General features: G+C 45.6%; 2 protein-coding genes across 3 annotated transcripts; both read right to left on the bottom strand.

Annotated features, from left to right (window-relative positions):
- Positions 1 to 13522: 13522 nt before the first annotated feature.
- Positions 13523 to 15992, bottom strand: LOC123079602 (amino acid transporter AVT6C). Of its 2 annotated transcripts, XM_044502393.1 has the most exons (5): positions 15319 to 15992; positions 15075 to 15224; positions 14546 to 14749; positions 13991 to 14456; positions 13523 to 13896 (listed from the first exon to the last, which is right to left on the bottom strand). In XM_044502393.1, exons 1-5 carry the CDS (start codon positions 15725 to 15727, stop codon positions 13746 to 13748), a joined length of 1380 nt encoding a protein of 459 aa, XP_044358328.1. In that variant the 5' UTR covers positions 15728 to 15992; the 3' UTR covers positions 13523 to 13745. The 2 variants fall into 2 exon arrangements, with proteins under 2 accessions (XP_044358328.1, XP_044358329.1); XM_044502394.1 differs by lacking the exon at positions 15075 to 15224.
- A 291-nt stretch (positions 15993 to 16283) lies between these two features.
- LOC123079603 (amino acid transporter AVT6C) lies at positions 16284 to 18788 on the bottom strand. Its single transcript, XM_044502395.1, has 3 exons — positions 18363 to 18788; positions 18129 to 18281; positions 16284 to 16981 (listed from the first exon to the last, which is right to left on the bottom strand). The coding sequence occupies exons 1-3, from the start codon at positions 18739 to 18741 to the stop codon at positions 16968 to 16970; spliced, it is 546 nt and encodes a 181-aa protein (XP_044358330.1). The 5' UTR covers positions 18742 to 18788; the 3' UTR covers positions 16284 to 16967.
- Between the last annotated feature and the right edge of the window lie 3619 nt (positions 18789 to 22407).

The raw sequence follows: 22407 nt of genomic DNA on the forward strand, positions 1-22407 counted from the left end.
TACCTAGGCACTACTATGAGCATTAGTAAGGTACACATCAATAACATGTATATCAAATATACCTTTGTTCACTTTGCCATCCTTCTTATCCGCCAAATACTTGGGGCAGTTCCGCTTCCAGTGACCAATCCCTTTGCACTAGAAGCACTCTGTTTCAGGCTTAGGTCCAGACTAGGGCTTCTTCCCGGGAATGGCAACTTGTTTGCCATTCTTCTTGAAGTTCCCCTTCTTTCCTTTGCCCCTTTTCTTGAAACTAGTGGTCTTGTTAACCATCAACACTTGATGCTCCTTCTTGATTTCTACATCCGTAGCTTTGAGCATTGCGAAGAGCTTGGGAATTGTCTTTTCCATCTCTTGCATATTATAGTTCATCACGAAGCCTTTATAGCTTGGTGGCAGTGAGTGAAGAACTCTGTCAACAACACTTACTATAATTTCCAGAGGGGGAAGGAAGGAGGAGGGAGGTGGGAAGGAAGGGGGAGGCCGAATCCCTCCCCTTCCTTTCTCTCTTCCCCTCATTCCTTCCCCTCGAGGTTCGGCCTATATGGGGGGCGCAGCAGCCCATGCTGGCTGCTGCGTTTCGCCTCTTGGCCCATTAGGCCCATATAGTTGCCGGGGGGTTGCCCGGAACCCCTTCCGGTGACCCGATATGTACCCGGTGCCCGAATATCATCGTCCTATATATGAATATTTACCTATTGACCATTTCGAGACTCCTCTTCATGTCCGTGATCTCATCCGGGGCTCCGAACAACATTCGGTCACCAAATCACATAACTCATATAATACAAAATCATCATCGAACGTTAAGCGTGCGGACCCTACGGGTTCGAGAACTATGTAGACATGACCGAGACACCTCTCTGATCAATAACCAACAGCGGAACCTGGATGATCATATTGGATCCCACATATTCTACGAAGATCTTTATCGGTCGTACCGTAATGAAAACATACGTTATTCCCTTTGTCTATCGGTATGTTACTTGCCCGAGATTCGATCGTCGGTATCTTCATACCTAGTTCAATCTCGTTACCGTCAAGTCTCTTTACTCGTTCCGTAATACATCATCTTGCAACTAACTCATTAGTCACTTTGCTTCCAAGGCTTCTTATGATCTGCATTACCGAGAGGGCCCAGAGATACCTCTCCGATAGTTGGAGTGACAAATCCTAATCTTGATCTATGCCAACCCAACAAACACCTTTGGAGATACCTGTAGAGCATCTTTATAATCACCCAGTTACGTTGTGACGTTGGATAGCACATAATACATTCCTCTGGTATCCGAGAGTTGCATAATCTCATAGTGGAAGGAATATTTATTTGACATGAAGAAAGCAATAGCAATAAAACTGAACGATCAATATGCTAAGCTAACGGATGGGTCTTGTCCATCACATCATTCTCCTAATGATGTGATCCCGTTCATCAAATGAGAACACATGTCTATGGTTAGGAAACTTAATAATCTTTGATTACCGAGCTAGTCTAGTAGAGGCTTACTAGGGACATGGTGTTTTGTCTATGTATCCACACATGTATCAAGTTTCTGGTTAATACAATTCTATTATGATTAATAAACATTTATCATGATATAAGGAAATATAAAATAACAACTTTATTATTGCCTCTAGGGCATATTTCCTTCATACCCACCTAGTGGAAAAAAGTTGGGGTCGTTCCAAGGATGTATAAAAATAGACCATATTGAACGGAGGGTGTTCGGGTAGGCCAGAAGGCTCCGTCTTAGAGCACGTTGTTTCTCAACATCCTTGAAATCACCTCAATTGTATTCCATGGCTTTGTATGCCAATTCAAGGTGCCATGGCAAGTTGTTTATGTTTTCAACAAGTTTAGCATTTCCTGGAATTTCTCGATGAAAAAGGTCGACTAATGGCTAGACATGTCGCAACGTGCATATGTCGAAAGTAATTCAAACCAAGCATGTATGCCTAACATGGGCATGCCCACCTGCTTGCAAAATTTGCGGCCGATCTTAAGATTTCCAAAGAAATACCATATTCGACGGAGAGTGTTCGGGTAGGCTATAAGGGTCCGCTTGGGAGCACCTTGTTTCTCAACACCCCTTAAATGGCCCCAATTTTTTTTCATGGCCTTGTATAACAATTCAAGACACCATGCTAAGTTGTTTGGATTTTTGATAAGTTTTGATTTTTCTGGAGTTTTCTCCATTTAAAAAGGTTGATAAATGATCGGACATGTCACAACTTGCATACAGGGTCGAAAGTCGTCCAAACCAGTCATGGATGCCTACCATGGGCATTGCCTACCATCTTGCAAAGTTGGGCTCATTTTAAGGATGTCAAAATATAGACAATGGTCAACGAAGGGTGTTCGGTTAGGCTAAAAGGGTTTCTTTGAAAGCTCATTGTTTTTCGACAACCGTCAAATGGCCCCAAGGCATCATGCCAAGTAGTTTAGATTTTTTACAAGTTTTGCATTTTCTGGAGTTTTCTCGATGATAAATTATAAATAAATGGACAGATGTGTCGCAACATGTAAACAATGTCCGAAGTCATTCAAATTTCACATGGATGCCTCGTATGTCCATGCCAGACCATTATAGAAGTTTGGGTCATTTATTCACAGTTAAAAAAAACACCAGTTAAGAGGAGTGTGCCAGACTATGCTAGACAGGTGCATCTCCGAGCATAGAGTTTTTCCTAATTTGAATGCTTCTATTATTTGCAATTTCCATCATTATATATCAATATGAACAATTTCTTATGTCCTAATCATTAATTTTTCAACAATTTTGGAATTTCAAATTTTGTATGGAAATTGTACAAACTTGAACACTTTTTCCAAAACAGTTAACAAATTCCCAACAATTGATGAAAATATTGGAAAATATTTGCAAACCACATACCTTTTAAAATTTATCAACCTTTTTTGAAACACAGACATATCTTAAATTTGTGCACAGAAAAATAAAAAATGGGAACATATTTTGAAATTCCACAACTTTTTTTTGAAATTGTAAACAATATTTGAAAATAAGAACATTTTCTGGTACTCCAAACATTTTCTCAAATTTTTGAACGGGTTTCAAAAAGAATAATAAAGTTTAAAAACTAGAAACTGAATTGAATAAAATGCATTATAAGTCCTAAAACTATTGGAGGTGTGTCAGTTTAGTCCTACAACTTCGAAATCGCAGTTTTAGGTCCTAAAACTATTGGAGATGTGTCATTTTAGTCCTATAACTTCGAAACTGCAGTTTTAGGTTCTAAACCTATTGGAAGTGTGTCAGTTTAGTCCTATAACTTCGAAACTGCGGGCCATTAGAGCCACAATGGCTTGAGCTCAACGAGGAGAGTAGACCGATCATCTCAGCCTCACCCCACATTGGCAGAATGACACGTCACACAATGTCCAATTGCTACCCACCTGTGCCTGTGGCTGGGGCTATGTCACTCTCGCCGAACTTTGCGCCAGCTTCGCAAATTCCGCGCACTCCTCCGCATCGTCTGATAGCAGCGACAATTCCCCACTCGTGGCCATACTCGTGCCTAAACAACAACCTACACGACAAGTTCTATGACAAGGGTGTTGGGGCAACGAAGATGTCATGAGAGAGAGAGGAGGGATGGCGTCCTCCATCCCGATTAGCTCGGGGTATCCCAGGTGGATGCGCCGAGAGAGAGGGATGGCGTTGAAGGAAATATGCCCTAGATGCAATAATAAAGTTATTATTTATTTCCTTATTTCATGATAAATGTTTATTATTCATGCTAGAATTGTATTAACTAGAAATTTAGTACATGTGTGAATAACTAGACAAAACAAAGTGTCCCTAGTATGCCTCTACTTGACTAGTTCATTTATCAAAGATGGTTATGTTTCCTAACCATAGACATGTGTTGTCATTTGATGAACGGGATCACATCATTAGGAGAATGATGTGATGGACAAGACCCATTCATTAGCTTAGCATTATGATCGTTACAGTTTCATTGCTATTGCTTTCTTCATGACTTATACATGTCCCTATGACTATGAGATTATGCAACTCCTGAATACCGGAGGAACACCTTGTGTGCTATCAAACGTCACAACGTAACTGGATGATTATAAAGATGCTCTACAGGTGTCTCCGAAGGTGTTTGTTGGGTTGGCATAGATCGAGATTAGGATTTGTCACTCCGAGTATCGGAGAGGTATCTTTGGGCCCTCTCGGTAATGCACATCACTATAAGCCTTGCAAGCAATGTAACTAATGATTTAGTTGCGGGATGATGTATTACGGAACGAGTAAAAGAGAGTTGCCGGTAACGAAATTGAACTAGGTATTGAGATACCGACGATCGAATCTCGGGCAAGTAACATACCGATGACAAAGGGAACAACGTATGTTGTTATGCGGTTTGACCGATAAAGATCTTCGTAGAATATGTAGGAACCAATATGAGCATCCAGGTTCCGCTATTGGTTATTGACCGGAGACGTGTCTTGATCATGTCTACATAGTTCTCGAACCCGTAGGGTCCGCATGCTTAACGTTCGGTGACGATCGGTATTATGAGTTTATGTGTTTTTATGTACCGATGGTTGTTCGGAGTCCCGGATGAGATCAGGGACATGACGAAGAGTCTCGAAATGTTCGAGACATAAAGATCGATATATTGTAAGGCTATATTCGGACATCAGAAAGGTTCTGAGTGGTTCGGGTATTTATCGGAGTACCGGAGAGTTACGGGAATTCGCCGGAGAGTATATGGGCCTTATTGGGCTTTAGGGAAGAGAGAGAGAGAGAGAGGGGTTGCCTAGGGCAGGCTGCGCGCCCCCCAAGGCCTAGTCCGAATTGGACTAGGGGGAGGGGCGGCGCCCCCTCCTTCATTCTCTTCTCTCTTCCCCTTCCTTCTCTCCTACTCCTACTACTTGGAAGGGGGGAATCCTACTCCCGATGGGAGTAGGACTCCCCAGGGCGCGCCATAGTAGAGGGCCGGTCCTCCCCTCCTCCACTCCTTTATATACGGGGGAAGGGGGCACCCCATAGACACACAAGTTGATCATTGATCTTTTAGCCGTGTGTGGTGCCCCCCTCCACCATAATCCACCTCGGTCATATCGTCGTAGTGCTTAGGTGAAGCCCTGCGCCGGTAGCTTCATCATCACCGTCATCACGCCGTCGTGGGGACGAAACTCTCCCTCGAAGCTCTACTGGATCGTGAGTTCGTGGGACGTCACCGAGCTGAACGTGTGCAGATCGCGGAGGTGCCGTACGTTCGGTACTAGGATCGGTCGATCGTGAAGACGTACGACTACATCAACCGCATTGTCATAACGCTTCCGCTTTCGGTCTATGAGGGTACGTGGACAACACTCTCCCCTCTCGTTGCTATGCATCACCATGATCTTGCGTGTGCGTAGGAAATTTTTGAAATTACTACGTCCCCTAACAGTGGCATCCGAGCCAGGTTTATGCGTAGATGTTATATGCACGACTAGAACACAAGTGAGTTGTGGGCGATACAAGTCATACTGCTTACCAGCATGTCATACTTTGATTCGGCGGTATTGTTGGATGAAGCGGCCCGGACCGACATTACGCATACGCTTACGCGAGACTGGTTCTACCGACGTGCTTCGCACACAGGTGGCTGGTGGGTGTCAGTTTCTCCAACTTTAGTTGAATCGAGTGTGGCCACGTCCGGTCCTTGTTGAAGGTTAAAACATCACATACTTGACGAAATATCGTTGTGGTTTTGATGCGTAGGTAAGAACGGTTCTTGCTCAGCCCGTAGCAGCCACGTAAAACTTGCGACAACAAAGTAGAGGACGTCTAACTTGTTTTTGCAGGGCATGTTGTGATGTGATATGGTCAAGACATGATGCTAAATTTTATTGTATGAGATGATCATGTTTTGTAACGGAGTTATCGGCAACTCGCAGGAGCCATATGGTTGTCACTTCATTGTATGAAATGCAATCGCCATGTAATTGCTTTATTTTATCACTAAACGGTAGCGATAGTCGTAGAAGCAATAGTTGGCAAGACGACAACGGTGCTACGATGGAGATCAAGGTGTCGCGCCGGTGACGATGGTGATCATGACGGTGCTTTGGAGATGAAGATCAAAGGCACAAGATGATGATGGCCATATCATATCACTTATATTGATTGCATGTGATGTTTATCCTATATGCATCTTATTTTGCTTAGTTCGACGGTAGCATTATAAGATGATCTCTCACTAAATTTCAAGGTATAAGTGTTCTTCCTGAGTATGCATCGTTGCTACAGTTCTTTGTGCTGAGACACCACGTGATGATCGGGTGTGATAAGCTCTACGTTCACATACAACGGGTGCAAGCCAGTTTTGCACACGCAGAATACTCGGAAACTTGACGAGCCTAGCATATGCAGATATGACCTCGGAACACTGGATACCGAAAGGTCGAGCGTGAATCATATAGTAGATATGATCAACATAGTGATGTTCACCATTGAAAACTACTCCATCTCACGTGATGATCGGACATGGTTTAGTTGATATGGATCACGTGATCACTTAGATGATTAGAGGGATGTCTATCTAAGTGGGAGTTCTTAAGTAATATGATTAGTTGAACTTTAAATTTATCATGAACTTAGTCCTGGTAGTATTATCATATCTATGTTGTAGATCAATAGCTCGCGTTTAGCTCCCCTGTTTTATTTTTGATATGTTCCTAGAGAAAACTAAGTTGAAAGATGTTAGTCGCAATGATGCGGATTGGATCCGTGATCTGAGGATTATCCTCATTGCTGCACAGAAGAATTATGTCCTTGATGCACCGCTAGGTGACAGACCGATTGCAGGAGCAGATGCAGACATTATGAACGTTTGGCAAGCTCGATATGATGACTACTTGATAGTTTAGTGCACCATGCTTTACGGCTTAGAATCGGGGCTTCAAAGACGTTTTGAATGCCACGGTGCATATGAGATGTTCCAAGAGTTGAAATTAGTATTTCATACTCATGCCCGTGTCGAGAGGTATGAGACCTCTGACAGTATTTTGCCTACAAGATGGAGGAGAATAGCTCAACTAGTGAGCATGTGCTCAGAATGTCTGAGTACTACAATCATTTGAATCAAGTGGGAGTTAATCTTCCAGATAAGATAAGGATTAACAGAGTTCTCTAGTCACTATCACCAAGTTACTAGAACTTCGTGATGAACTATAATATGCAAGGGATAAACGGAAACGATTCCCAAGCTCTTCGTGATGCTGAAATCGACGAAGGTAGAAATCAACAAAAGCATCAAGTGTTGATGGTTGACAAGACCACTAGTTTCAAGAAAAGGGCAGGGGGAAGAAGGGGAACTTTAAGAAGAATAGCAAGCAAGTTGCTGCTCAAGTGAAGAAGCCGAAGTCTGGACCTGAGCCTGAGACTAAGTGCTTCTACTACAAAGGGACTGGTCACTGGAAGCAGAACTGCCCCAAGTATTTGGCGGATAAGAAGGATGGCAAAGTGAACAAAGGTATATTTGATATACATGTTATTGATGTGTACTTTACTAGTGTTTATAGCAACTCCTCAGTATTTGATACTAGTTCAGTTGCTAAGATTAGTAACTCGAAACGAGAGTTGCAGAATGAACAGAGACTAGTTAAGGGTGAAAGTGACGATGTGTGTTGGAAGTGGTTCCATGATTGATATGATCATCGTCGCACACTCCCTATACTTTCGGGATTAGTGTTGAACCTAAATAAATGTTATTTGGTGTTTTCATTTAGCATGGATATGATTTGATCATGTTTATTGCAATACAGTTATTCATTTAAAGTCAAAGAATAATTATTGTTCTGTTTACATGAATAAAACCTTCAATGGTCATACACCCAAGGTGAATGGTTTATTGAATCTCGAGTGTAGTGATACACATATTCATAATATTGAAGCCAAAAGATGCCAAGTTAATAATGATAGTGCAACTTATTTGTGGCACTACCGTTTAGGTCATATTGGTGTAAAGCGCATGAAGAAAATCCATGCTGATGGGCTTTTTGGAATCACTTGATTATGAATCAGTTGATGCTTGCGAACCATGCCTCATGGGCAAGATGACTAAGACTCCGTTCTCCGGAACAATGGAGCGATCAACAGACTTGTTGGAAATAATACATACTGATGTATGCAGTCCGATGAGTGTTGAGGCTCACGGGAGGTATCGCTATTTTCTGACCTTCACAGATGATTTGAGTAGATATGGGTATATCTACTTAATGAAACATAAATCTGAAACATTTGAAAAGTTCAAATAATTTCAGAGTGAAGTGGAAAATCATCGTAACAAGAAAATAAAGTTTCTACGATCTGATCATGGAGGAGAATATTTGAGTTACGACTTTGATCTTCATTTGAAACAATGCGGAATAGTTTCGCAACTCACACCACCTGGAACACCACAGCGTAATGGTGTGTCCGAACATCGTAACCGTACTTTATTAGATATGGTGCAATCTATGATGTCTCTTACCGATTAACCACTATCGTTTTGGGGTTATGCATTAGAGACAGCTGCATTCACATTAAATAGGGCACCATCTAAATCCGTTGAGACGACACCATATGAACTGTGGTTTGGCAAGACACCAAAGTTGTCGTTTCTTAAAGTTTGGGGTTGCGATGTTTATGTGAAAAAGTTTCATCCTGATAAGCTCAAACCCAAATCGGAGAAATGTGTCTTCATAGGATACCCAAAGGAGACAGTTGGGTACACCTTCTATCACAGATCCGAAGGCAAGACATTCGTTGCTAAGAATGGATCCTTTCTAGAGAAGGAGTTTCTCTCGAAAGAAGTGAGTGGGAGGAAAGTAGAACTTGATGAGGTAACTGTACCTGCTCCCCTATTGGAAAGTAGTTCATCACAGAAATCTGTTCATGTGACTCCTACACCAATTAGTAAGGAAGCTAATGATGATGATCATGTAACTTCAGATCAAGTTACTACCGAACCTCGTAGGTTAACCAGAGTAATATCCGCACCAGAGTGGTATGGTAATCCTGTTCTGGAGGTCATGATACTTGACCATGACGAACGTACAAACTATGAGGAAGCGATGATGAGCCCAGATTCCACAAAATGGCTTGAGGCCATGAAATCTGAGATGGGATCCATGTATGAGAACAAAGTGTGGACTTTGGTTGACTTGCCCGATGATCGGCAAGCCATCGAGAATAAATGGATCTTCAAGAAGAAGACTGACGACTGTCTACAAAGCTCGACTTGTTGCGAAAAGTTTTTCGACATGTTCAAGGAGTTAACTACGATGAGAATTTCTCACTCGTAGCAATGCTTAAGTTTGTTCGAATCATGTTAGCAATTGCCGCATTTTATAAAATCTGGCAAATGGATAAACAAAATTGCATTCCTTAATGGATTTATTAAAGAAGAGTTGTATATGATGCAACCAGAAGGTTTTGTCAATCCTAAAGGTGCTAACAAAATATGCAAGCTCCAGCGATCCATCTATGGACTGGTGCAAGCATCTCGGAGTTGGAATATACGCTTTGATAAGTTGATCAAAGCATATAGTTTTATACAGACTTGCGGTGAAGCCTGTATTTACAAGAAAGTGAGTGGGAGCACTACAGCCTTTCTGATAAGTATATGTGAATGACATATTGTCGATCGAAAATGATGCAGAATTTTCGTGAAAGCATAAAGGAGTGTTTGAAAGGAGTTTTTCAAAGAAATACCTCGGTGAAGCTGCTTACATATTGAGCATCAAGATCTATAGAGATAGATCAAGACGCTTGATAAGGTTTTTCAATGAGTACATACCTTGACAAGTTTTTGAAGTAGTTCAAAATGAAACAGTCAAAGAAAGAGTTCTTGCATGTGTTGCAAGGTGTGAAGACTCAAAGTCCGACCACGACAGAAAATAGAAAGAGAATAAAAAGTCATTCCCTATGCCTCAGTCATAGGTTCTATAAAGTATGCTATATTCTATACCAGACCTATTGTGTACCTCACCATGAGTTTGGCAAGAGGGTACAATAGTGATCCAGGAGTGGATCACTGGACAACAGTCAAAATTATCCTTAGTGGAATAAGGACATGTTTCTCGGTTATGGAGGTGACAGAAGGTTCGTCGTAAAGGGTTACGTCGATGCAAGTTTTGACACTGATCCAGATGACTCTAAGTCCCAGTATGGATAAATATTGAAAGTGGGAGCAATTAGCTAGAGTACCTCCGTGCAGAGCATTGTTTACATAGAAATTTGCAAAATACATACGGATCTGAATATGGCAGACCCGTTGACTAAACTTCTCTCACAAGCAAAACATGATCACACCTTAGTACTCTTTGGGTGTTAATGACATAGCAATGTGAATTAGATTATTGACTCTAGTAAACCCTTTGGGTGTTGGTCACATGGCGATGTGAACTATGGGTGTTAATCACATAAAGATGTGAACTAATGGTGTTAAATCACATGGCGATGTGAACTAGATTATTGACTCTAGTGCAGGTGGGAGACTGAAGTAAATATGCCCTAGAGGCAATAATAAAGTTATTATTTATTTCCTTATTTCATGATAAATGTTTATTATTCATGCAAGAATTGTATTAACCAGAAACTTAGTACATGTGTGAATAAATAGACAAAACAAAGTTTCCCTAGTATGCCTCTACTTGACTAGTTCGTTTATCAAAGATGGTTATGTTTCCTAACCATAGACATGTGTTGTCATTTGATGAACGGGATCACATCATTAGGAGAATGATGTGATGGACAAGACCCATTCGTTAGCTTAGCATTATGATCGTTACAGTTTCATTGCTATTGCTTTCTTCATGACTTATACATGTTCCTATGACTATAAGATTATGCAACTCCCGAATACCGGAGGAACACCTTGTGTGCTATCAAACGTCACAACGTAACTGGGTGGTTATAAAGATGCTCTACAGGTGTCTCCGAAGGTGTTTGTTGGGTTGGCATAGATCGAGATTAGGATTTGTCACTCCGAGTATCGGAGAGGTATCTTTGGGCCCTCTCGGTAATGCACATCACTATAAGCCTTGCAAGCAATGTAACTAATGAGTTACTTGCCGGATGATGCATTATGGAATGAGTAAAAGAGACTTACCGGTAACGAGATTGAACTAGGTATTGAGATACTGACGATCGAATCTCGGGCAAGTAACATACCAATGACAAAGGGAACAACGTATGTTGTTATGCGGTTTGACCGATAAAGATCTTCGTAGAATATGTAGGAACCAATATGAGCATCCAGATTCTGCTATTGGTTATTGACCGGAGACGTGTCTCGGTCATGTAGTTCTCGAACCCGTAGGGTCCGCACACTTAACATTCGGTGACGATTGCTATTATGAGTTTATGTGTTTTGATGTACCGAAGGTTGTTCGGAGTCCCGGATGAGATCAGGGACATGACGAGGAGTCTCGAAATGTTCGAGACGTAAAGATCGATATATTGGAAGGCTATATTCGGACGTCGGAAAGGTTCTGAGTGGTTCGTGTATTTATCGGAGTACCGGAGAGTTACGGGAATTCGCCGGGGAGTATATGAGCCTTATTGGGCTTTAGGGCAGAGAGAGAGGGGCTGCCTAGGGAAGGCCGCGCGCCCCTCAAGGCCTAGTCCGAATTGGACTAGGGGGAGGGGAGGCGCCCCCTCCTTCCTTCTCTTCTCTCTTCCCCTTCCTTCTCTCCTACTCCTACTACTTGGAAGGGGGGAATCCTACTCCCGGTGGGAGTAGGACTCCCCAGGGCGCGCCATAGTAGAGGGCCGGCCCTCCCCCTCCTCCACTCCTTTATATACGGGGGAAGGGGGCACCTGATAGACACACAAGTTGATCAATGATCTTTTAGCCGTGTGCGGTGCCCCCCTCCACCATAATTCACCTCGGTCATATCGTCGTAGTGCTTAGGCGAAGCCCTGCGCTGATAGCTTCATCATCATCGTCATCACACCGTCGTGCTGACGGAACTCTCCCTCGAAGCTCTACTGGATCTAGAGTTCGTGGGACGTCACCGAGCTGAACGTGTGCAGATCGCGGAGGTGCCGTACGTTCGGTACTAGGATCGGTCCATCGTGAAGACGTACGACTACATCAACCGTGTTGTCATAACACTTCCGCTTTCGGTCTACGAGGGTACGTGGACAACACTCTCCCCTCTCGTTGCTATGCATCACCGTGATCTTGCGTGTGCGTAGGAAATTTTTGAAATTACTACGTTCCCTAACAGCCGTCGTCCGTCCCGATTAGCTCGGGGTCTCCCCGGCGAACGCGCTGAGAGAGAAGGATGTCGTCCTCCATGCTGGCTGGCTCGGGATCTCCCTAGCAGCCGTGCCAAACCTCTCAGCGAGGCTATCCTACACGTCATGGCCACACAGGTGGTGGACGTGCATGTTGCAACACACACTGCGATGTGGAAGCATATGGAGGGCCATGCAAGCTTAGGACCTTAAAAAATTGGCTCATTTAAAAAAATGCACCATAATAGATGTTGGCCATGCAAGCTTAGGACCCGAGATGAACAAACTTACATTGTTTTTGGACCCAAAATTGTAGTTTCGAAGTTATAGGACTAAACTGACACACCTTCAATAGTTTTAGGACCAAAAACTACAGTTTGGAAGTTATAGGACTAAACTGACACACCTCCGATAGTTTTAGGACTTATGATGCATTTTACTGAAAAAGAAGAAAAACAAAAAATAGAAAAGGAAAAATACTAAAGCCCTAATAAATAATAATGTTTGTAAATTTGACAAAAATGTTTTGTTTTCAAATAATGCTCGCAAATTTGAAAAAGTGTTCGTATTTTCAAAAAATGTTTGTAAATTTTATGAATTGTTCATGTTTTCCAGAAAATGTTTGCAAATTTGAAAAAAAAATTGCCTTTTTGAAAAAATGTTCACACTTTCGGAAAAATGTTCAGAATTCTGAAAAAAGTGTGCAAAATTTTGAAAAAATGTTCAAAAAAAATATTTGTATTTTCCTAAAAAAGGTTTGCATATTTGAAAAAAAATTGTGTTCCCAAAAGAAGTTCATATTTTGAAAAACATTTTGTATTTTTGAAAAACATTCGTGCTTTCGAAAACTGAAAAACGCATTAGCTACAATTGCCCCTCGATCGGTTCGCTACAGTGTCCGGCCCGGTTGTACAGTGCTGGTTTGATCTGTTAGAGTACGTCCAGTCTAGTTGATAAGAAACCGTGCTGCGTATGTACATCACCAGAGCTGGTTGGTTCTAATGGTTATCAATGCGCTCACAACCGTGGTAGGTCTCGAGTTTGATGCCACGGCTCTCTAATTTTAGAGCGCGGGTGATTATTGATGTGTTTAGAAGATTGTACCGAAGTAGAAGTGATTTTATATTTTTTCACAAAACGAGAGTGGGATTAATTAGAAGCTGTATGTACACTAACGAAACGGTGGCCATCATCAGCTGCAGTTGGACGGCACTAATCCCCCGTTCGATTTGGGTGTCAGACATTAACATCGTATACACAGCAAATTCGTCTGACCAAAGGCGCTCTTTTTCTTCGCCTGATATTTTTTATACAAAGGTAAATGTATGCCTTCCCAACTGTTTTATACAACAACGGCCGACTGCCATTTGCTTACACACAACATACACAATGCCTCGTATCAAATTTGCCACGATCAAAACCTAAAGCGGAGGAACGCTACAATCTTTGCAGGTGAAAGAATTTTGATTTAGCTATATAATGAAACTGTACATGCTAACTAGCTCCGGCACTAACACCTTTCACTTCGCCCTTGATGGAGCTCATGACGTTGGAAGCGATGGCGATGCTGCTCGTGATCACTGCCAGAGTGATCATCATCGCTGCCATTGCCTTGTCGTTCCTCTTCGCTATCCCATGAACATCCCTGCAAAAGTTTCGAGGTGTCGGATTAGGCCAGGGAAAGTTATTTTCTGAAAGTTTTATGTGCTTGTTGTACAAGCAAGTGATCAATGGCGCACCTGAGAACGATTGCGCCAGGGAAGATGAGCGATATGCAGACGGCGAACGTGGAGCCCGAGTACTGGAAGAGCGTCCAGATGCTGGGGATGGCGATGGCGAGCGCGTAGAGCAACCCCATGAGCACGGCCGTGAGCGCCACGAAGCGGCGCGTGTCGGCGGCCAGCGGGCGGCGGCCCGGGAAGAGCAGCTCGTCGACGTTGACGCGGAGCGAGTAGTGGAGGAGCGGGAAGACGAGCACGAGGTGCAGCGCGTAGCTGAGGCGCGCGGCGTCGTTGAGCGCCTGCGGGACGCCGGAGCCGGAGCTGCGGTCGAAGTTGGCGAGCACGTCGGGCATGGTGGCGTCCCCGAAGAGGAGGAAGCCGAAGAAGCCCACCGCGGCGTAGATGGCGGCGCAGAGCACGAGCGAGATGCGCACCGCCGACTTCATGTCCGACGTCTTGCTCAGCTCCGCGCGGATGGGGTGCACTGCCAAGGCAGGACCGGTGAGCTGTACAGTACAGCCTCGAATATTTGAAAGCTACTGTGAAGCATATGGCGCGGTCGATGTGGAGTACCGTTGAAGTGGAAGGTGAAGGCGACGACGATGACCGGGACGGCGGTGAAGAGCTCGAACGGGGATGCGAGCGTGGAGAAGTCCGGCAGCATCCGCGGCATCTTGGCGGTGCCGGTGAAGACAGTGTACACCGCGATCCCCATCGTGATGAGCATGAACACCGCCGCCAGAAGGATGGACACGGCCGATGTGTACCTCAACGAATCTGCAAAATTTACAGTAACCATTTAATCTTGTTTTGTCATTGCAACTCTATTGGTGGTAGTGGTACATTCCCCACTGTCGGCACTTGAATGGAAAGCAATCATTGGTGTAAACAATCAAAGATGCAGCACGAGGGTGCACAGTGACAGTGCACTGAGCAATCGCCGGGCCACGGCGCCACGTGCTCATCCTCGACATGGCTGGCCTCACGATCTACCCGTGTTATTAGCTTGGCTTTTTAGACAAAAGAATTTGCTACGTCTTTGAGTGTCCGATTCGGTCGCGCACCAGACAGCTGTGCTCGATTCGAGCAGCGGGGTACGTACCTACATGCTTCTGGAGCACAAGAGGCAGGAGAATCACCGCGGCCGCCACCAGCACCGCATCCCGGCCGGTCCACCAGTGCGGGCCGAACCACTCCGGCAGCACCCCGGCGTGCGCCTCCCCGCTGCCCACGGGGCCGGACATCACGTCCCCTGCACCAAAACTCTCCCAACACTCAGGATCTCTCACCACGCCAGACGCAAGCATGCGCGCGCCACGCTCGGCACGCATCGCGGGATTGATTACCGATGATTATGAGGTAGACGGTGAGGGTCCCGACGCAGTTGAAGGCGATGAAGACGTTGAGCAGCTTGGCGCCGGCGCGGCCGAAGGAGCCGCCCATCAGCGCCGCGTACGACGGCGTGCCCCGGGTGTACCGGAGCATGAAGTCCACGGCGACGTTGGCGAGGAGCGCGACGCCGACGATGAGCGCCAGGGCCGGGGCCACGCCGAGCACCCGCATGGCCGCCGGGATCGACATGATCCCGGCGCCCACCACGCTCGTCGACACGTTGAACACCGCGCCGAGGACGGACGCGTTGCCCGGAGCCGCTCCCGCCGGGTCCCCGACTTCGTGCTCAGGCAGCAGGAGCGCTTCCTCCGCTTCGCTGCCGCCGGCGGTCATGCCGGGGCCGCGCGAGCTCTTGGACACCATGGTTGACTTGACAAGCAAGAGGGAGAGGGAGAGAGCACCGCGGCGGAGTGGGTGCGAATTTGTAATCGGCGGCTCGAGAGCGTGAATGAAGGAGTGGTGAGAAAGGGACGGGGTGACTGTGCATGCCGAGGGATAAGAGCTGAGTCACATCGACATGGTCGATCGAGTGGAGCTCCACGGCTTGATTACTGCCGCTGCGGTGGTGGTGGACCTGTCTGGTACAGGAGCCAGATGGCGACCGTACGTTCGTGCTTCCCACGAGCTCCAGCCGAGTAGCGCTACAGACAACCAGACGTGGCCTGCTCTCCCGTTCAAAACCATTTTCTAGCTGCCCCTGCTGGAATGTGTTTCGCGTGCAGTATATTTTTTTTCTGTCGCGCAAAGTGATCTACAGACCATTTAGCATCACTAAACTATTGGAGTGAAAGTGATTTAGTGACGTGCAGATCATGATACGGTTTTTTTTATAAGATTTTTTGGCTCTAATCGTGATACGATTTTTTTACTTCCACGGAAGGAGGTTCAGATCATGATACGTTAATTTTTCTTGATACGATTTTTTTGGGCAGGGGGGACAAAACCCTAGTGTTTCCACGACCGCCCTACTCCTCTCATCCCTCTCCTCACCTCCTTCTGAGGCGGCTGCTGGTGAAGGGGGCGGCAGACCTCGTTGCAGAGACAGCCGAAGCATCACTTTGGAGGGGGTGGTGGTTTACCGTGTTGTGAGGGGCGGTGGGTTGCATCTGACCATAGATGGCTGGCTTGGGCGGCGTGCATGGGGATCTCATGGAATCTAGCCAGCGTCGGCCTAAGCCATGCATATATGTAGGTGTGGCAGCGGTGACACGAGGGATGCTATGCGCCGGCCGGTGTGGAGCCGCGACTATGTTATCTAGGCAGAGGTCACAAGGCATTGTTGTGCCGGGCACGACAACCATGGACGAGATGGTGCGACATCAACGGGAAGTAATGTGATGGTGTCTCCTGTTTCGTTGAATTCTCCTTCGGCTAGCTTGTGTGAGCAGGCTAGAATAGAGGTGGACGACGACACTGGCAATTGACATGAGATATTTTATTCTCTCGGTGTGAAAACCCATGATTTATCCTTTTGGGTTGGCGTTTTTTCATATTTGATGGTGTTGACTCCAAGTTATGCCTTGAGGGCGATGACCCCAGGTTCTACTTGTAGCTGGATCAGTCATCGGCATGCCAATGACAGTTCCTTCTTGAAGATGTTGTCTCAGGGTCTTACACCTGTTGTTAGGTTGCAAATTGCTTTAGTGGCGAATATAGTCAATTGTTATACGGTAAGGATAGGATTGTAAAGAATATGCCGCGAGGTAGGCCTTATATGGATGGCTTTGGATTTTGTAAACCTGATTTGTTCGACATCAATGCCTGACACTGGTTGTCATCGTTTTCATAAAAAATAATGCATATTCGTTTGTACCAATCAATGTAGAGATTGAGAATTATCCTATTTTTCAGAACAGAATTACTTCACACACGACATTTTTGCTGCACAACACTGGCACGATGGCTAATCCAACCGATTGTTGCTGTTTAGACTTGCCCATAAATGATGCAATATGTCATATCGTGCAAATTTCGGATGTTAAGTGTTATCTGTGTAGCAGTGCTCTTTTCGAAATAAAAAGAGCGAGGCACAAATATGCCCCCCTTTTCGCCTAATGTAATTATGCGTTGTGAACGATGATTTGCTTCCCTACAAAACCCAATGAAAATTACTTTTGAATAAACCTGTTTCATTCTATGCAAGTTCGCTTTGCCGTTTCCTCAAATTGGGTTTTTATTCGCAGTTTTATATATGCCTATCCCCGAAAACAAGCACAAGATACATTTGAGCTTAAGCATTACTCATTTTTTTGTCCAAGAACTATGCTGAACCACTCAAGTCAAACTCACAAGTCACAACTAATCACTAACTCCGTTCTAAACATAAGACCTTTTAGAGATTCTAATATGGACTATATACGGATGCATATAAATATATTTTAGAATCTAGGTTCATTCATTTTGCTCCTTATTTAGTCTGTAGTGAAATCTCTTTTGATACTCCCTCTGTAAACTACTCCTTCTGAGGGAGTATTTAGATTACTAACGCTCTTATAGTATTAGTTTACGGAGGGAGTATTTAGGAAGGAGCTAGTCCCAGATAATTCGATCAGATCCCAGTCTGACTGCCCCACCCCACATGCATGTATGGGAAAATCATGTCACAATCAGAACTGATAGCCAACTCACTAATCTGGCTAACAGTTTTTTCTAAGAAAGCTACGATCTGGCTGTCACATGGCCTCCACGAAGATACCTAGCTAGTAGTAGTATTGCCAAAAATGAAACGCAATCGAACTGGCAATTGACTTGAACGTGAACTCACCGACGCGGCGGAGGAGCACCAGCGGCAGCAGAACGGCGACGGCCGTGGCCAGTATCACAAACTCCCTGCTGGTCCACCACTGCGGGCCGAACAGCTCCTGCAGCACCCCGGCGTGCTCGCCTCCCCCATCCACGCTCCCGGACAGCACATCCCCTGCGACCTCCGACGAGATTAGGCGCGCGCCACGGTTCACGCTCGGGAATGCCAATCGGAGCAGCTCAGACTAGCTCGTACCTATGATGATGAGGTAGACGACGAGGGTGCCGGCGGTGGTGAAGGCGATGAAGACGTTCAGCGCGGCGGCGCCGGCGCGGCGGCCGAACGCGTCGCCCATGATCCCCGCGTACGAGGGCGGGCCGCTGGCCCAGGCCGTGTACCGCAGCATGAACTCCACGGAGACGTCGGAGAGGAGGGCGACGGCCGCGATGAGGACGAGCGCCGGGACGACCCCGAGGACGCGCATTGCCGCCGGGATCGACATGATGCCGGCGCCGATGATGCTAGTGGACAGGTTGAACACCGCGCCGGAGACCGACGCCCCGCCGCCGTGCCCGCCCGAGAACTCCGGGAGCAGCGGCTCGTCCACGCCGGCGGCGCCTGCTCCCTTGCCCATGCTCGCCGGCAGCCTCGTGTTCGAAGTGCTCTGGGGCGTGTGGACGGCGTTCGTCGTGAGTACTCAAACTGGCAGAAGACTATGTAGGTATATCTAATGAGAAGGAAATTACTCTTATACCCTGGCGTGGTGGGCATGACTACGGTAGATGCAGCAGCTGGTGGGGGGTGTAGCATGGTAATTCCGTGCGTGAGTGCACGGGGCAGGCGAGGGAGAATGATTGGAGTTTGAGAGGCTGGACAGGGGGGCCGTTGCACTTGGACGCCTATGCGCCCGGGTTCGTTTTTGGCGATGACACGGCGAACTGAACCTGGTTAGCAGCAGCAGCCAGCACGTGCTCGTCATATTGATCTGTTTCATTAACGAACAGCTCATGGATAGATCGTGAGTCATGACGTCCCAGGTAATATTTGTAGATTTCTTTAGTTCATAATAATGATTGTCAATTTTTGGGTCCGGATGATTTGGATCCGGATCGACGTATACGGTTTGGTTAATGCAGCTTCAAATGTGTACAGGCTCTTACTCTGCCTTGCACGTACGATGAGAACATGTACGAAATGAATGCCTTTCTTTCTAGAAAGGAGTTGGAATCCTTCAAAAAGAAAGGAGTTGGAATCAAATTCTAGACTTGCTACTCCGTGTTCAATCTTGAATACTTAAGCGTGGGTGCATAAATTATTTTGATGGCAGATATATGTATGGAACTTGCTTTCTCTTATGCCTGCCTACAAATGAGATTGATTCTTGCATCTCCGCAAAACTTTGTCAAGGTTGCGCAAACAATTGTCGAAAGAAGTCAAGAAAATGAATAAATCGTCAATAAACACATGCACTATCTGTTCAACAAATATAATATACTCCCTCCGTTCCTAAATATAAGTATATTTGAGATTTTTAAAATGGACTACATACTGAGCAAAATGAATGAATCTACACTCTAAAATATGTCTATATACATCCGTATGTAGTTCATATTAAAATTTCTAAAAAGACTTGTATTTAGGAACAAAGGGGGTATATACCGGAAATTGGCAATGGCTCCCATTGTCTAAATACACATTTTGAAAAGTTAAAAAATTCAGAACAAAAATCTCGCAGGTATATCCGGACATTCTATGTGCGTGCACAAAGTTTTTGGTGAAAAACGACGTTTTTTTTGCGTGCACACAAGCCACAAAAAACGTCGTTTTTCACCAAAAACTTTGTGCACGCACATAGAATGTCCGGATATACCTGCGAGATTTTTGTTCTGAATTTTTCAAAATTTCAAAATGTGTATTTAGACAATGGGTGCATATGCACCTAGGAGCCAAAACACCGCATCCAGTATATACATCTTTGAAAAGTAGCGGGGTGTAGCATACGCCTGCCCCTTCCTTTTGTAACACCCCCATGTACTAAGCTACAGTAACCCCTCTCTGATTATGCTAAGTCACTTTGGTTAACAGTGCTTGATCACTATGAGTTCATATCTCATTTCAAATTCCACCTCTGAATTCAGTTTCAAATTTAAAATATAAAGTCCAGAAATTATTTCACCAAACACTAGGAAATTTTTTATCATAATATTATAAATAATCACTTAGTAATTTTCATGGGGAAACCAACATTTTATAAAGTAATCAAATGCCCTAAAACAATTAAAACAGGGGCCAAAACAATATTTTCATACTTTTCTAATTTATGAAAAATCCAAACGAATTTAAATAACTCCCAAACTTTTTGTGGCAGTGTCTACTGTTGCATTATAATTATTGGTCCAAGTTTCATATTTTATAAAACTAAAATACTATAAAAATTAAGGCAAACCAGAAACATAAAAGAAAACAGAAAAATAGAGAAGGAAAAGAATAAGAAGGAAGTGGCACTGTGCCACGGTCCAGCTGCGGCACACTGCCAGGCTGGCCCAGCCCACCTCTCCCTCGGTCGCCCCCAACCTCGCTATAGGGAACGACCGAGGGCGTGCGCCCGCGCGTCTCTGTCGCACCACCTCACCGGCTCTGCCGCGAGGCGGATAAGGATGCCACCCCCATGGCTCCTCGAACCCCTCCCCGGTCCCCTGCCCCACTCCCACTCACTCCTCCCCTCCCACGTGCTCTCTTCCTCGCTCTTCACTGATGCCGTAGACGTGACCATCGGCCTCCCCGCGCTCCATGTTGGTGTCTGGGAGGTCCACGGTGGACCGCTTCTTCCTCCTCGCCGCTGGATTGAGGCTTGGGAGCTACATCGACGTCGCTCGTGTTGTATTCTTCCTTGAAACACTGCCGCCATTCTTCTCTGAATCCGGCCACCCTCTGCGTTCCTAAGCCACCGTCGGGCCTCCTTGCGGCCTCATGGTGAGCACCCAGTCGAACCCCTCTCCTAGCGCTTTTCTTCGCCGCCTGTAGCCGTAGTTGCTGCCATGCCCGAGCTCACCGCCGCCGCTCATGTCGCCGCAGCTCATGGAGCTCGCACTCGACCATGGCGTCGTGCTACTGGAGCTCCCAGGAGTCCAACGACCCACGCCCGAGTCCACCTATGCCCCGTAACAATGTATTCGATCTCAACCGAACTCCAGCATCCGCAAAGCTCGACGCCGGCGAGGACTCCAACCATCTCACGGGCAGCGAGCACCACCCTGGATGTGCACGAGCCTCACAAAGCTGTAGGTGCAAACCGCATAAAAAATGGGCTACCGTAGACGATTTCCGGCGTTGACCCGAGGCCTCCGCCGCGATAACGCCGGTGGTCCGACGGCCTGACGTGTGGGGCCCTCCTGGGTCACTGGCAGTTGGATCCTACGGACCCAGTTGACCCAGTTAACCGGGTCAACGTGGTGACTGGGTAGAGATCAGTCACTGACCAGCGGGTCCCAGTTGACTGGTCAACTTCTGACCCGCTGACTCAGCTGGCCTGGCCCACTGTCAGCCACTAGGTGCATCTTTGGGTGCACTACACCGGGAGCCCTAGAATTTTAGTTGCCTTTTTTAAAATTAAATTCAACCCAATAATTTCATAATATTATTAAAACTTTGAAAAATCATATAAAGTAATCTACAACTCGGATGAAAATAATTTATATATGAAAATTGCTCAGTAAAATATAATGAATCCGAATATGCTATCTACATACCTATCACATGTCTCTAGCACTACAAACACGGAACCTTCCCCTCTGTTTCGTCTGTCCGATAACTGCCTATAGCCTGGGAAATATCCACAGATATTTTCCCACTCCGTCTGTAACGTGTAGCACTGCGTTAGCTCGCCCCTAGCACATCATGTTGCCATGTCATGCATCGTGATGCATTTCATTGCTTTGTATCTATTGTTTCTCCCCCCTCTTCTCTCTGGTAGACACCGAGACCGACGCTGCTCCCATGTACGACTACACACCTGACGTCCAGCCACTTACAGCAGAGCTTGCACGCAAGCAAACCCCCCTTGGTCATTTCTATATCGCCCATTCTTTCTCTCTCATGCTTGCATTAGATTTTTCTACTTTTGTTCGATAGCTCCTATTCTGATGAATAGCTTGTTTTTGTAACCTATTATTGTTACTTCACCCGTTATCCTATATGCTTAGTATAGGTTGATTAGTGATCCATCAGTGACCCTTCAACTTGTCATTGTTGCCCCCGCTTTATTACCGGATGACTTGATCCATGTGATCGAACTGCAGAG

Source organism: Triticum aestivum, chromosome 3D (genome assembly GCF_018294505.1).
Source record: "Triticum aestivum cultivar Chinese Spring chromosome 3D, IWGSC CS RefSeq v2.1, whole genome shotgun sequence".
Lineage (NCBI taxonomy): Eukaryota > Viridiplantae > Streptophyta > Magnoliopsida > Poales > Poaceae > Triticum > Triticum aestivum.